At 40.5% G+C, this 17,169-nt stretch overlaps 1 protein-coding gene across 10 annotated transcripts in view; it reads right to left on the bottom strand.

Annotated features, from left to right (window-relative positions):
- The window catches only part of PHF21B (PHD finger protein 21B), a 206,940-nt gene extending 190,780 nt beyond the window's left edge, over positions 1 to 16,160 (bottom strand). For 2 of the 10 annotated variants that reach the window (XR_012155497.1, XM_073316209.1), the window contains exons 1-3: positions 15,625 to 16,145; positions 14,983 to 15,015; positions 14,637 to 14,702 (exon numbers count right to left, since the gene is read on the bottom strand). Coding sequence is in view for 9 of the 10 variants with exons in the window: in XM_073316209.1 (XP_073172310.1) it covers positions 14,637 to 14,702; positions 14,983 to 15,015; positions 15,625 to 15,678 (153 nt within the window). In the remaining variant the exon portion in view is untranslated. Of the gene's footprint in view, positions 1 to 14,636; positions 14,703 to 14,982; positions 15,016 to 15,624 lie in introns of all 10 variants that reach the window. The other 8 variants (XM_073316272.1, XM_073316281.1, XM_073316224.1 and 5 more) reach the window with 8 other exon arrangements.
- Positions 16,161 to 17,169: the final 1,009 nt, after the last annotated feature.

The raw sequence follows: 17,169 nt of genomic DNA, 5'->3' as shown, positions 1-17,169 counted from the left end.
ATCACCTCGGTTAAGCAGTCAGTTTGTCTGATCCTTCAGTGGTCGCTTGAGACAAGTTTTTCCATACTCCAGATTTACACCCGTGTAACAGAGTAGAATATGGCCTTTTCTCTACACAAAGACAAATTCTGGTTTACATGAACCAGAAGCACCTGCTACTCAATTAACTGCTGAACTCTCCATACAAATACAGCCATAACTTCACAGCAGTATTTGGGGCAGTCTGCTTCGAAAATGTATGCAAAGTACTGGAGGACAGGTTCACAATTCCTGATTTCAGCCCTGGTTACTCCTCCAATGCTGAACCGGGTTATTGTGGCCTATGTGATGTCAATGGGAATTTTTCCATTGAGTTCAGTGGATTTTAGAACATACCCCAAACAGGGGGTGAAATCCTGACCCAATTTAAGTCAATAGCAAAACTTCCTTTGTCTTCAATGGGACCAGGATTTCACCCAGAGTGGACAGCCTGGATGCTGAGACATCTTTGCTGTCCCAACAGTGACTTTAATCCAACCTGTAGAGATGTGTCTGAGATCAGATCCAATGTGCGTGTGTGATTTGGAGGCTGCTCCTCCAAGTACTGCATGCCAAGTACCTGGCTCCAGTGCTGAGATGGAATTTGCTCAGGGATTTGGGAGAACAGGTCACAGTACATTAGATGTCTGGTTTTGGGCTTAGTTTGCATCATACCTACATACTCCCTTGATCCAGCAACAGCCCTGTACACAGCCACCAATACAGAACATTTATGTGTCTAGTCTAGTAGGAGTAACCTGGGTGGAGCTGGGGTTGAGATAGAGGATTGTGCAAGGAGCTACCACTAGTTAGGATATGGATGCACAATTATGCTTTTCTTGAAAACATACATGGGGGAGTGGCTATGCCAAATCCCTCATGTTTGACAGAATTTGGCCCACAGAATTTAAAAACTTTTTGCACTCCTCTAGCTCAAAGCCACCCTGCTAAAAAGAATGGCAAGCCATTAATCGAGAATGCTGACTGTTCCCTTTGAAGGAGGTGGGGGAGCATAAAAACAAACAAGTTAATTGATCCTCTTATTGAACATCCAACATTTAAAAACAAAATCTCCTGAAGATGTTCAGTTCATGGATTCAAACTTAGTGCTGCTTTCAAGGCCATCCGGACTGATAATACTGTAATGACTCTGAAGGAGCTGTTACTGTCTAATGGATCATTGACCTAGGAAGGAAAAATTCTCTCTGTGGGCCATGACCCAATGCACCATAATGACTCAGAGGTCTATCGTGTCAAGAATCTGCATCTGAATAAATCTCAGGTCACATATTCACCCACTCTGGTGAGTAATATGCATTTTAAAAACTTCATAATTATGTATTTACATGATAGTTTGTAAAGGCTGAGAAGTTTTGCAATCAATACATAACCTGTACAGCTCTTTCAGAGCTATGGTGAACTGTAAAATAAATATGTGGAAAGGTAATATTTAAATCACCTATTATCAGGACCTTTTTTTTTCTTTAATAACTACTGATCACTTTTTAAAACCTCCTATTTACATAATGACCCCAAAGTATAGACCAAATCCTGAGGTCCTTACTCAAGCAAATTCGCATTGAATCAGTGGAAAGAGGCTTTTGTGAGGACTGAGTAAATCTAGTTTAAACACTGAAAAATGGTCTCAGGAGCTGGCCCATACTTACTGCTGCTATGAGGTTAATTTGTCAATGAGACTTTAAGTATAATTAGGTGGAATTTTTATACCCCTGGTCCATATCCTCAGGTGGTACAAACTGGCATAGCTCCATTGAAGACAATGGAACTGTGCTGATTTACACAAGTTGATGATCCAGGCCCAGATATTTTCAAAAGGAAAAAAAAGTACCACTTGAAAAAATATAACAGAGGAACAGAAGACTCAGGAAATTGGTCATGACATATGAAGCTCTCCACCTCTTGGTCACTGCTTTGAATCAGATCAATGTAGCAAACTTAAAGTTGTTACTATCTGATAAATTTTTGGTGATCTATGTGAAATGAGTTAGTGGATTCGGTCTAATTCTTAGTACACAGCTGTCCACATCATACAAAATCTTTCACATTTGGCAGCAAAGAGGCACCAAGGACTGAACTGGTTAAAAAAAAAAAAAAAAAGCTACATTCTCATCTTTAAAGGGAAAGAGGTATCTTTTTAGCACAATAGCAAACATATGATAGTGGACCCTGTAGGATTTATCTCAACCAGCATAATTAAGGTAAAACTCAAACTTGCCCTGTCTACACTAGCATTTTACAACATTTGCCATAACAGGTTAGTTATCACTTTGCAAACACCCACTTTTTTTACCTAGTATAGACAGACTCCAAGAGAAGTTTTAGGCAAACCTTGCTCTACCAGCACTCATGCTGTAAACCTGACAATGGGTAAACTTTAGCCACTGATACTTTCAATGTAATATTTATTATTATATTAATTATTATTAATGTTGTGGCAGCACCTATGAGCCCCAGTCATGGTCCAGGACCCCTAAGTGCTGTATAAACATAGAACAAAGAGATGGTCCCTACCCCAAAGAGCTTCAATCAGTACCTTTCCAGAGGACTACATTAAAAAATAATAATTAAGGAAATGTAATGATAAAAAATCTGTGGCCAAAATTTTCAACCTGGACACCTAAAGTCAGACGTCTAAATGCATATTTAAATGCATACATAAAAGCGACTGGAGTTTTAGAGATGCCAAGGACTCAGAGTTCCTACTAGAGCCCATGTAAGTACTCTGATTTAAACTCTCAAAGCCAAGGAAAGTCAAACTATCTAAGCTGAAAATAAAGAATGACATCCAAACTGTAGTCTTAAGTCATGTCTTAGGCTTTTCCTCCACACATAAGATAAGCATTAAGGCTGGAGTATTGGCCTAGATTTCCAGCCTCAGCCCTGAATTCCCTCATTTTTGTGAATGTAATTTCAACCCTCAACATCCCTGCACAGTAGTTTGAAGACTTTACTCTTTTATTCATCATAGCTAATTCTCTGAGTGCGTATGTTTGCGCATATGCATGGGGGAGAGACAGGATGAATCCTGAGTGTTGGGGGGAGGGGGTGGAAATCAGCTGAACACTGCACTCCTACACTGGGTTTGGCATACTAAAATCACAGGCTTTTCACAACCCTCAGTTATATTATTCATGCAGAATGCACTCAGCTTTCTATTGTTGCTGCACTCATTGTTTATAAATGAGTCTTTTGCTTCATCTGGGGATGGAAGTTCCTTTAAGTTTCCCTCAGTCAAAGTACTTCTGTAATGAGCTACCATGCTATTGCTCAGAAACTTAAAGAAGTTTCTGGAAGTGCTTGTGCTTCTAGAAACAAGAATATTTTCTTGTCTTATTGAATTGAGAAGAAAAATTCAAGACGGTTGTTTTGCTTTGGTAAATCAGATACACTGGTTTCTAACTGTTTCTTTAACATACTGAATCTTGGAGAAATAATTAAATGCTCCATTGTCTTCTTCACTACTACAATATCTGCAGAGGGAGTTTCTTTATATATATTAAGTCTCCTGCTTTTACACATTGCCTAAATATTCCAGACACTGAAACAGAAAAAACATAATGATAGTGAGACAAGGGCTTCAAATGCTACACTTTCTGTAAATGTTATCCTTCACAGTGGGATATGAAATGTACTAGAAAATGGTGGTCCTTTCTATTTTCTATTGCTTGTTCAACAGTTCAGGCTATCATCGTTAATCCTGGCAGTTGTGCAAGATCCTGATGCATTCCACAGTTTAGAATTTTTTTCAATCCAATTTAAGTTAATAAACAGTGGACTGAATCACAAAAAGAAAAGAATAAGTTAATCACATGGCAACTTAAATCACTTTCGGATTCAGAGGACAGCCCACTATCTAAGGTCTAATATCATAGCATTTTCAAAGAGGGATGGCTCATCCATTGTATTGTACATCTTTTTTTCAAGTAGAATGGATTACTTTAATGCTACTGATTTGGCTGGAGTATCTCAAATGCTGAGGTGACAAGAGAAACTACCCCTTGACCCATCAGAGAAAAAAACAGAGTCAAACGCATGCATCATTTAGTCTGAAAAGAAAGTTCAGTATTTAATTTCGGATTCAAGGAATGTAAGGATTTGCAAGTGATTGGGAATGAATTTACAGTTAAACAAATGTGAAGGAAAGAAGAAAAAAATTCCATGGCCTTCATAAATGATTTATTATCCTCTTGCGACTAGCAATGGACTTTGTGAAATGGGTTTATTTAATAGAATCTTTTGAATATTAGCTCTGACTTGTTTGTTACAACTGACATTTTACAAAAGCTTCTCCAAGACCAATATCTTTAGCACTACTTCCAAAATGCCTCTTTAGGTTCCCCGAGTTCTGTCTTAATTTGTTAGTTCCTTTTCATCCCCCCTCCAAATATCCAGGCCAGGGTCAGATCTCTGTTACACCACTGCAAATCCAAAATCTTTCCTCTGAAGTCAATCGAGCTACTCTGGATTTACACCTGTCCAGATGAGATGAAAATCTGACTCTAGAGTTCAGATTCAGAGTTAGTTGAATAGTGTTTACTTTTGTTTATCGAATGCATTTCCCCTTCCTCCCCCCATCCACTTTAAAACAGAAACAAATCTTATAGGGCCAGATTCTGCCACCCTTACTCATGTTGAGTAGTACCTCACTACTTGATTAGTCTCACTGAAATCAATGAAGCTACTACTCACAGAGTTGAATATTCAAGACAAACTGGTAGAATCTGGCCCATAATCAGCAAAAGGGACTGTTATCAAAAAGTAGTAAGGATTACAGATTATCCAAAAAAGGGGATAGTAACAGACTGCTTTATATAACTCCAGTTATTTCTTGATGTATTTAGATTTTAAAATGGTAGGTTTCTGATTAAGAAGAAGAAGAAAAAAAAGATTGTAAATGTTCCTATAAGATTCCATTCAATTTTAGCACAGCGAATAATAGATTAAAATAACCCCATTTAGGAGTTGAGAGTAAATAGTCAACAAATCTAGAAACTGGTCAGTGCCATGTACATGAGTTAGCACACAGAAGAAAGTACAGTGTGGGAGGGAGGTGGATTGCAAGAAGCAAACTTGTGTTTATTTTAAACACTGTGCCCGTTCAAAATAGTCATATCTGCATCTATTTCTAAAAGCAAGCAAAGTCACTATGTATTTAACATAGTAAAATGCCTTTTTCATCAACTAAGACAACAGAACAGATACAAATGAACCAATCAGGGATTTAGAGTGAGCTATCAGTGTTAGAAAGCTAGTCTGAACATTCCAGTTGAGTCACCACAGAGAAAAGGGTGGGGGGAGGAGAAGGGGGGGTGGAAATAAATTACTGTGTGCAACTCCATCTGCAAACTGCTTCTCCCGCACTGGTATGTAATAAAATGTGTTGCTAAGATACAAGCTGCTAAAGAAGTTCATTAAAGGACACTTTAAACAAAGCTGCCAGATTCTTTTCCCTTTAAAGACTGCTTATTTGGTTCTGTCCCTTGTATTTATAATTAGATCCTCTATATGAAGAGGTTGTACTCCATCCAAGCCTACTCAGCAAAGAATGTTAACAAAATAACGTAAATCAGACTGGCTTCATTTATATATATTTATGAGCTGCAGGGATGTTTACAGAAACATATTTATGTTCCACTTTTATTGTTTAATGAGAAATAAACCTTTGAAAAGTAGCTTCTCTGTTAGCTGGAAAGTGGAATTGTTAATTTCTATAGTGACATTTTACTTTCTCATCACTCTGACCTAACTTTTAGAAGGGATGAGAATACTTTAGGAAAAAGAGCCTGGGTCTTTGTTGTTAAGTTTGGAATCTGGGAGACATCTGCCTCTTAATTTACCTTTCATGTGCAAAACAATATTATGCTACAGACACTGAAAAAGAGGCCAAGATTATTTATGCCTTTCTGCTGGCAATTTGTCCAGTTTTTCATCTGTATGTTGATTCCTAGACATATGTTAACAATTTCCAAAACTTCCTTGATCTTAATGCATTAACAACACCAATAAGTCTATTTTGTGACATTTTCTTTCAGGCAAAGATACGTTATCAGGGAGGCCTTTATCTGACCTTCTACAGAATTCTTCTCCTCTCTGTAGTAACATCTTGATAGTGGGGATTTTAGTTGGGGGGGGATTGGAGGGGAGAGGGTGAAGAGGGAGCAAGATATTTTTTGCATTTGCTTACTGTGCTGAAAAATTATATTTTAAGAAATAATGCTAGCATTTATCTATGGTGCATTTAATAGCAGATGAAATGCATAAATCATAGAGCAGAGTTAGTATCGCTGATTATAGGAAATGCTACTTGTCACTTTGTAACCTGCATCTCATATTAAATTCTGTATCACAGTCACCAGTATGTATATATTTTTAATTACATTTTCAGGCTCATTTACATGCGCATATTGACTTTCTGCCTGAATGATATCAAAAAGAAAGACCTTGCACACACACACTGGAATGTGTACAGTTCTGAGACAGGAATCTTTTCTCATCTTTTTCACACTTAAGAAAAGCTTCAATTCGTCAATAAATCTTTAGGCAATCCTAGCTAATTCAAAGAGCTTCAGAAAACGGAAAATTACAGAAAATGCAAGTTAATCTGCGTTGCATGTCTAAGGTTTCAATGTTCTCGCTTGACTCATGTTAATCAAAATGCAATATAATTTTTTTACTTTCCGTAATCTTTAAGATCTGTTATCAATAACTGAGTTAGCCCAAAGAGTCTCTTCCCTTCCTCCCTGGATGCAAGATAAGCTACCTCACAAAGAAAGGACAACATTATCAAGTGAAATAGTTCTAGAAAGAAAAACCTTCTATATACTATACAGATTTGATTTCTGTTTCAAGCCCAGTGACATGCTTCTGTTGCTTAAATGTAAGCAATCAAAAAAATTTTTAGGCAAACACTCTCTTCCTGCCACAGCCTGTACACCTAGTCTCTTAGGACTAAATCCAAACTTTGAAAAGGAGCACCGTTTCTCAAAAACACAGATCAGCACTGCAGATCATTTCTACAGAGTTCTTAGACAAAATGCTACACACTAGAGCTACTTCTTGTGTTGATTTTACTGCAGCCACATTCAGGCCTAGTTTTGTGTTTTACTTTCCCAGCAGCCAAGTGCGTCCATTTCTATCCTAAACTTGGGCCACAAGTTTACTATTCTGTGAGTTAAAAATAAAAAAAAAATGCTGCTTCATATTTTTTCCCCTTTTTCTTTGTATATTAAACAGTCTGTATGTGCTGTGCAAAAAAAAAAAAAAAAAGTAGTACGTATTAGATTTCAAGAGATGCTTACTACTGGGAGTCGGGAGGCTGTAGCTAGAACTAAGCCGCATCAGCAATTTCATAGGACACTCTGGAAATTGCTACTACATAACAATAAGTAGCTGACTCAAAAACAAATGCGAGCGCACGCGCTTAAGGACGTACATTTTATCTTCAGAAGAGCATTTTCAAACAATGAGGTGGTACCACCTTAAGTAAAAAAGAAATCCTCAAATAGGATATACCTAAAAGAAATGTACATAGGGTGATTTAACAAGCGGAGGTGAAAAGGCAGACCAAATATGATTCAGTCAGGCTACACTAACTGACTTTACTTTAATGGGAGAAAGACAAATCTGCATTTCAATTAATCCAATTTTTTTTTGTTCTTCTTTGTTCTTATCTTGACTTGCAGCACGTTTTTTTTAGACTTTGCCAGCTTCAGTCAACTTTGCATGTAGAAACCGCCCCCTTTTTGACATCATGGTCATAGACACACCATTTACCATGGCCTTGTCTTACTGATTTGCAAACTTCTACCCTTTAACTCTTATTGATTAGAAATTGTGTTGATGCCTCAGATTTTGCAGGGAGGGGGGAAGTGTATCATTTTATAATCAGTGTATATGTTATCTTTACCATAAAGAGGAAAGCAAAGATAAACACATTTAAAAGTAACTCTGTATTAATGTGGTTTTATGTGCCTTTGTAGCTTTCAACTGAAAAAAATCAAATGGAATGAGTTGAGAAATGGTTTCCTCAACTTGAACAAAAAAGTGTTTAGAATGATGCACTGTCCCACTGGAAATGTGATTTCATATTAACTTACAAAACCCTTTCCCCAGTCTCATACTGTGGAGAGACAGGGCCATATTCTACTTTGTCACCGCAAGCAGAATTCCCATTGAAGTCAACAGGCCAGATCCCCAGCTGGAGTAAACTGGCATAGCTCCATTGAAGCCACACTGATCTGGATGAACTGAGGATCTGGCCCACTAATGAAACTTCTGTGAAAAGAGTGAGGGGGAGCATGGCCTTTTTCAGCTGTGCATACATACCTAACACTTTCTAACTCTAAAAAGAAAAGGAGTGCTTGTGGCACCTTAGAGACTAACAAATTTATTTGAACATAAGCTTTTGTGAGCTACAACTCACTGCATCCGATGAAGTGAGCTGTAGCTCACAAAAGCTTATGCTCAAATAAATTTGTTAGTTTCTAAGGCCGCGTCTACACTTCCCGCCGGATTGGCGGGTAGTGATCGATCTATTGGGGATCGATTTATCGTGTCTAGTGTAGACGCGATAAATCGATCCCCGATCACTCTGCCGTCGACTCCAGAAGTCCACCAGGGCGAGAGGCGGAAGCAGAGTTGACGGGGGAGCGGTGGCCATCGATCCCGCGCCACAAGGATGCGAAGTAAGTGATTCTAAGTCAATCTAAGATACGTTGACTTCAGCTACGCTATTCTCGTAGCTGAAGTTGCGTATCTTAGATCGACACCCCCCGCCCCCCAGTGAAGACCTAAGGTGTCACAAGTACTCCTTTTCTTTTTGCAGATACAGACTAATGGCTGCTACTCTGAAAACTTTCTAACTCTGTGACACAGGGTACCTATAAAATACATTCCACACATACAACAAAAGTTTCTCTGATATGTTTGCTATCAAAGCATCAGATATTTAAGAACAAATATCTTGCTGCAGTACAATTAGATATTATACAACATGTAACAGGTAGCAAGTACCTTTAGTGTAAGACTACATGTGAAATAAAAAGGTATTGTTACTATAATTCCTTTTTCTGAATAGACAAAGGCATTAGAAGGAAAAAAAATTGTTAAATCACAGGGATAATCATCATAGCCAGCTCCTCTAATGAGGCATCATGGGATTACTGGAGTTATTATAAGAGTCATCTTATTGAAGAAATTCAAAGTTAATTGAAATCAATTGTACTGTTCTGACAGCAGGTGTTTTAAGTGGCTAAAATATCAAAGTGTACTCTTTTAAATGGTTAGAATGTACGTTACATTCACTTTTCAACCCTTAGCACTGCCAAGTGATGTACTGTACTTGTATGGAATAGTGTACAGTAAAAGAAAAATGCTAGAATAAGACCACATTTCACCTGCCAATCAGACTGCCACTAAGCAAATGTTGATCAAAATCCCCTTCAGCACTATGTTTACATTCAGGGTTGGCAATTTCAGTGGTTTTTATAAGGGCAAATCAAACGCAAAGCAGAAAGCCACAAGTATGTTTGTGCTGTGCTTCAAACTCTGTGAAAATGCTTTTTACAACCTTTCCTCCCCTCCCCCAATATGGGCACCTAATCTCATGTAACTTTATTGAAAGCATAAAGAAGAATGCTAGGATTGCCTTTATATAAACTATATTCCCAAATTTCCTCTCCAAGGAGCGGATGGTAAATTTGTCATTTTTTACTCAGATAGCAAAGCAACCAATAAATTACTAGCAGATTGTAGGAAAACATGAGGAACTATAGCTTTCTAAATTACCAGCCCAGAACTAATCTTCACTTAGATCCAATAACTTCACTTGATTTTCCATTTGTTCAGAAGTGCCAGTGAAGTCAATAGAAGCTCTGTGTACAGAAGGACTGCAAAGTCAAGCCCACATTTAAATTACTTCTTGTGTCTGCATTTTAAAGACTCAAAGCGTAATTGGAAAGTTTAAAATTCCACTTCAAGGTTCATCACCAATTTAGAGCCTGATCCAAAGCCATGATCCAACAGCAATATTGGAGCAGAGACTGTCTTTTTGTTCTGTTTTTGCAGCACCTAGCACAGTGGGCTCCTGGTCCATGACTAGGGCTCCTAGGTGCTCCTTCAATACAAGTAAATAAAAAATAATCTCTATTCACTTCAATGAGCATTCGATAGGGCCCTTAGAGCCTACTGCCACCAAAATAAGTTTAGAGTTCTCTCTCTCTCTCTGAGTCTATCTTTCTGTGGGCAGAATTTAACCTTGGTTCTACTTAATTTGGAAACCCCGTTCAGGTCTTATCTCTGTTTTCATTGACACTTGTAACCTCTATTTTATTTCAACAATTTTGAAAGTACCCAACCATATGAAATACTGAGCTTTAGCAAATGTCAATAATTTCCCCTTTCACATGTGTAAACAATGCTGCCATTTTCAGGCATAGCACAGCTTGGATTTCACTATATCAAAAAACACCCCTCTGAAAGACAGACAGAACATACGTAAAGCCAACATCTTGAACGAAAGAGTCTCCAACAAACTCCCTGTGCTTAAGAAGCACACACTAATTTTACAAAGTCTAACACATCCCATGAAGATATTTTGACGGGGTCACCAATGGCAAAATACAGTCAATGATTTAATTTCAGATATGTACTACAAAAAGACAAACCAGCAATAACCCCACCGTGGGACATCCTCTTTGAGACTAATGTTGATCTTCTATGTAGATAGTAAATTATGGTAAAGAAATGAGGCAATGCACAAGTGAATGGTATACACATTATGTCTTTCAGGAAGACATATTTTTATTGCTGTGCTCCAGGACAGGCTGTTTGAATTCAGAGTTCATCACAGTTAAAAATATAGCAGTCTACATACACATCCTTACTGTTAATTTTCCAAGACCTGGTTTACCACCCAATGCTGATCTCAGAAACAGTTTAACTTGTGATTTGGGTTTTTGCTTTGGTTTTTAATCAGTTAAGTGTTGTTATTAAGAAGTAATTTTTTTTAAAAACAGCATATTGACTTCATGGCCAAACAGAACGCACAAAAATATGTGTAGCAGAGTACCTCAAACATGCTTTTAAAGAACAAACCTGGTTCTTATGATTACTCTTTTATTTACATCAAAATTCTTATTGCTTGACAATTTAGATAAAAATGTTACTGCTGCTCTGCATGTGATGTGGATTCAAGGTGTAAAACCACTGGACCAACTAATGGAGTCTTCACACATCATATCTTGTTAAAGAAGAGGTACCCTACTCTCAAATGGTATTACAATTCATCAAAACTATAGTGTACAAAATGTGCAGGTAGACTTAATGTAAGAAAAGTCTAACTTTGCCTTTCTGAGCAAGAGGTAAATTTAAGTATTGATTTAAGTGACACTAAAAAAAACCCATCTTTTATATTTTCCCAACATTTTCAAATAAATATTATAAAGTACATGTCATTCCATATTCCTGTACATTGACAATATAAGAGAAATACTGGATGACTATACAGGAATTTAATTTGGTTGTAAATTGAAATCCAATTTCTTGCATAAATCTATGTTTTGCACATTTGAACCCATACCCAAACACTTGAATCCATCTGGATACTTTGTCTGTGTTCTTATTTTTAATTGAAAAAAAAAAAAAGTAAATGTTGCAATAAATTCCAATGGCTCAGAAGGGAAACTGATGATTGGGGCAGTGAAAGATACTACTCCCCACTGTTATATTTTTAAACAGATGTAGTTAGTGTGATCATCTATTCATTTTACTGTCTATTTCATCATCCACATGTGCATTTTAACTGAAATGTAATCTTAATATCTTTTGTATTTAGTATAAGCACAATAAAGTCCAGAATTATCATGTTCTAAATCAGTTGTTCCTAAACAAATCTACAACAGGTTTGAAAAGAAATTAAAAACCCACTGTTTTCAAAAGTATATATTGAAACAATCACTACTGCCCCTCCAAGCTTCATAAGATTTATTTAAATGTATAGCAGCAGGGGGGAAGGGCGTTGTACTCATGCAAGCAAAAGGCTGAAATCAATAACAGATCCATGATTGGACAAACACCTATTACACTAATGTTAAAGGTACCTCTATCATACCCTGTAGCATCTGATAATTCAGTGATGGACATTTTTTAAGGAGAAATTGCTAATCATACCAAAATCTGCAAAGTTACATAATATTTTTGTGACATGGTCAAAGGCTGAGCCCTCCAAACTCATTTCATTTGTGACCTAAGAAAGATTCAAACCAGGCCTCCAGAGGTGGCAGTCTGGAGCAAGAGCATACTAAATCACCACCTAGCCCCTATCTATCTTGTTGCATAGAACATCAAAACAAGCAGAAGAAATATAATACTGTCGACTTTTGTAGAAAAATACTAGTTTAAATCACTAGGCCAATATTTACTGTTTTCTGACTTTTATTTTTATTTACTTTGCACTTTACAGGGATTTTTAGAAAATAGGGTGGGTAGTGGGAGTTAAAAAGATAACATGTAACCCTTGTTTACTAGTTAGTTTGGGATTCCAAGAAGATGTTGTGTAAGATGGGTGACAATATTCTACACCCAGCTGCATCAGAATGTTCAAATGGTATTTTCAGATCTCTCTCTGCCTTATCTAAATTCCAGCATGTCACATAATAAATAGCTTCTCATTTACTATCATCATAAAAATTTAAACAGCCTTGAAATAGTTGCTACAATACACAAAACACGATCTAATGTATGTTCTAAATACCACTTAACCAGTAAAACTATTTCCACATTGAAGAAAGAACACATAAAGATGCATTGTTGCAGTAAAGGCTGTTACCTTGTTTTAAAAAAATCCTCTGCTCAGCCTAGTAGTGTTAGAGTCAACAACTTGCTGTTTTACACAGCATAAAAGGACTAACAGCCCTTAGCTATCATGTAGTGTCAGATCTGCTTTAAAAAATAAAGTATCTGATTTGATTCTATACAGTGATTAAACATCTTTGTGCTAGGCTGAATAGGGTAGTCTATCCCCTCCCCCTCCAAAAATGGCATCAAAGCAATCAAAATGGTAATGTTCAGCATGAATGGGGCCCCATCCCCCACCTTCAAACTCTGCAGACTTTTCTCCATGTTAGGAAGAAACCAACACCCCTTCTTCACAAAATGGAAGCTTCCACTACCAAATTGAGAGTGCTGACAAATTCTGATTACAATAAACTGGGCGGAAAAGGGTTGCATATAATCACCACCATCCATGCATGCATTCTATGAGCACATATTAAATATGCACGGATCACTTTTCAACTTTAACCACAACTCCACACACACACACACACACAATTCCTTCTCTTTCCCCCAGGAATATTACAAATCTCGAGGTTTCTTTCCTAGGGTGGAAGATTTTTTGTTTTGTGAGAGGGGAAAAAAAACCCCAAAGGCGCTGTTCCAAGTTTTGGTGCTGAAAGAGCTGCTGCATTCCGAAGGAATCGCGATCGATTCAGCCGGGGGGAAAGAGAGGGGTGATGGAGCAGGATCTAGCTGCCAAAGGGGCTTTTGGAAAGCTGCATGATCCTGCAGAGTGGGGGGTGGGGAGTTGTGATGGGGGGAGGTGGAACGGTGAAAGTTATTTGCTATGGTGACTCAATCCGGCAGATCATGGACTCGCTTTGCAAGCTGCTGCTGCCGCTGCTTCGTTTAAGCATTAGAAGTACTGAAAGTGGAAGGGGCGGGGGGCAAGGGAGTGGGTCGTTGTGTGTGTGTGTGCGTGTGCAGCGTTTGCAAAGCGCAGCGGAAACATGGGGTTGCGGAGTGTTCAATGGCATCTGATCGTGGTGCTGAAACCTAACAATCACAGCTCCTCGCCATCAGCTGATCTAACCCAAACAAACTCACAATAAAGAACTTTCTTTCATCCTGAAAGAGGATTAGGAGCGGAGGAGGTGTCAAACATTGCACTATACACAAGGGTCACTTGTGCATAACAAAACAAAAAATAAAAGTTTTCTGAGGGGGGAGAGGGAGAGGAAGGTTTCTATTTTGTTTTGTTTCCCCTCCTCAGATTTTCCTATAACTGGAACAGGTTATTTTTTTAAAAAGTGAAAGTGCCTAAGTGAACTCAAATCCAAAGCTAACACGTCAGATCAGACCAAGGGAAGAGAAAGACAAGTGCAAAAAAAGTGATCAATAAAAATCAGTTTTGCAATTGAGACCAGAAATGGCTCCGACCTGGGCTCCAGTCTCCTTGTTCCCAACTCTCTTGCTCAGCACATTGCATGGAAGTGCACAAAGTAGCCCAAGACAGGAGAATTTTCCATATTCCTAAAACATGTCGACCAACTCAAAATGGACGCCTCATTTTTTTTATTATTTTTTTTTTTTACGTTTTAACTACTGCTTATCCTTTTACTATTATTATAACCCCCACCCCAGGCAAGGGATCTAAGAAACGGATCTCGTTTTGAAAATATACATTTTCTCACTGTAGACTTAGGAAAATAGATATTTTATTCTCTGCTCTCGGTATTTTTCAGCGAACGCAGCCACTTTTAGGATGTTTAGAAAGTGCATGGGGGGGGGGGGAAACAGAACTGAATCGATCTATTCCTTACTTGTTTTTCATTAAGAGCTGCTATTCTTGATTGCCTTTCATGGATTTGTTTCTTAAGATCACCGTTCTGCAAAAATGGCAATAAAATGCATATTAAAGGCAAAGTGTAAACTAACCCGTCATGAATAAACTTGAGATAAGACATTGTTCAAAGGCAAAACCGTTTCATCAACGCCGTACAAAACCATGCACACACATAAACACCCTCTTTAGTCAAAAAGCTCAGTGAAGACTACAAAATCAGATCTCTTACTGATAAAGTTTCTCATCCTGCTGTCCCGGCACAACTGCGCTTATTACAGCAGAGATAAAATACTGAAGAAGAGGAAAAAAGGATCTGCATTTACCTGTGGATCTTGCTTCATCTGTGCAACTAGTTTCTATAAAAAAAACCACCCCAAAAAAGGAGGAATTAGAAACTGTTCCAAGTTTAATGGATTTTTTTAAAATGTGTATGTGTGTGTGTGTGTGGGGGGAAGGGGAAGGGAGGGGGTAAGGAACAAAGAGGCAAGTAAACACTGCGAGTCAGTTTCAAGCAAAGCTCATAAATATTCAAGTCTCGTCCTAATCTCTCCAACACACACACACACAAGCACCAACCGCAATGTTAACTCCGATGCTCCACAACACACACACACACACACACACACAACTCGGCCGAACAGTCTCCCAAACTACTTTTGCAAAGTGTTCGATATTCCGAAGGGGATCCCGGGGGGTGGGGGGCGGCGGGGGGGGGGCGCCTCTCGCCGGCTCCCCCAGGCTCAGCTCCAGCCTCCCCCCTCTTCACTCGCACTCCCAGCCCCCCTCCCCTGATCGATAGACCCTGCGACAAGGAGCAAACGCGCCTGGCTCAGCCTGCAAGGCTGGCTCCCTGCGGGTCGCCCGCACCCGCGCCCCCCCCGCCCCTTCCCTCCCTCCCCCCCCCGCCCCAGGGCAGCCGCCCGCTCGCGCACCCCGGGGCCGGCCGCGCGGGCTCGCGGCGTTACCTGGTGACACTGGATTTCCACTTTTAACGCCTCTTGCAAGCTCTGTCGCTCCATCCCCGCAACTTGCCGGGCACTTTGCTGCCACTTTCGGAGCCCGGCGAAGTTTCTTTTGTTTTTGTTCCGTTGGCTCTCGGGGAGGGGGAGGAGGAGGAGGAGGAGGAGGAGTGTGTGTGTGGGGGGGGGGGTTTGGTTTTTCCTCCGCAGCCACCAACCAACCCCCCCTCCCCTCAGGCAAGCCCACCCCGAGCAGCGCAATTTAAAAAGAAAAGAAAAGGAAAGGGGAAAAAAAAGCCACAACAAGAATCGAAAGAAACAACTACTCAGGCTGCACAGCAAGTTCTTTGCCTCTTTGCTAGGGACACAGACTCATCACTCACTTTCCGCCAAACTGGGGGGGGGGACTCCGCCCCAGCCCCCCCCCCCCGTCAGCGCTGCGCCCGGGGGGCCCCAGGCGGCCCCCGCTCCGCCCAGGAGCCGAGTCACCGCCCCCCGCAGCGCGCCCGCCCCTCCGGAGGGGACGAGGGGGGGACTTAAAACGGCAGGGACTATATTTTCCTCAGAGTGCGCGCCTTGATTTCACTTTGCCTCGGGAAAAGTTGTGCCACGGCTGTCAATGCTAATTCGGCGGTGCCCGGATGGAGCAAAAGGGGCGGGGGGGGGGGGGGGGGAGGAAAAGGGACTTGGAAGCGGCTCGCCTGGCGCATGCGCCGCGCGGCCGCCGCGGTGGGCGAGGGAACAACAAAGTCCGCGGCGGAGAGAGAGGGCAGCGCGAGCCCCCGGGCGTGGGGGGCTTGGCCCGGGCCGTGCCCTGCGTCCCGCTGCCTCTCCGGGTGCCAGGGCCGCGGGCTCCCCGGCTGTCAAGCACGCGTGGGGCTGCGGGGCAAGGGCTATTGGTGCCTCTCACCGCGGCCGCGGGGCTGCTCTTGCCCGGCCTGGAACTGGGGGCAAGGGGCGGGGAGTATTAGGTCGTCCCAACGCAACACAGGCTGGGGAGGAGGCGGCAAGTTTCTCTCTCTCTCTCTTTCTCACACACACACACACGCTTTCATCCTGTCCTCTTTCCCCTTCCCTCTGTCCTTACCTTTCCCCGACACTCACTCGGATTTTCTGCCTTTGCTCCACTCGCTTGTCTCCCTTTCCTCTTCTCTCGCTGCTTTCCAGCATTCCTGCTCCAAGATGTTCAATTACCTGCCAGCCAATGATGGCAACAAGGTCGTTTTTTACCTTGCTCAATTTAAACAGGCTAGAAACTGGTTTCTTACATATTTTGTTAACACACACACACACACACACATATGGGTTAATCTGGAGTTAAGGTTTAAAAAGTTGCTGTCACTGGGGTGAGGGAGGTTTTGAAAATAAGGTGGCCTTCTCCAAACACACACAACCTAACTTTGAAGGTTGAGGCTAAAGTCCCCCTGTATTCAAAAAATAAATAAATAAAAATTGAAGTGTATGGAAATGCACAATAACCATGACCCAACCGACCTTCTGCTCTGCAGGTGTATCATCACCTTGACAACAGCCAGAAACTTGTCCTATGCA

Source organism: Lepidochelys kempii, chromosome 1, assembly GCF_965140265.1.
Source record: "Lepidochelys kempii isolate rLepKem1 chromosome 1, rLepKem1.hap2, whole genome shotgun sequence".
Classification (NCBI taxonomy): Eukaryota; Metazoa; Chordata; order Testudines; family Cheloniidae; genus Lepidochelys; species Lepidochelys kempii.
This window is presented reverse-complemented; position numbering and strand designations above follow the sequence as displayed.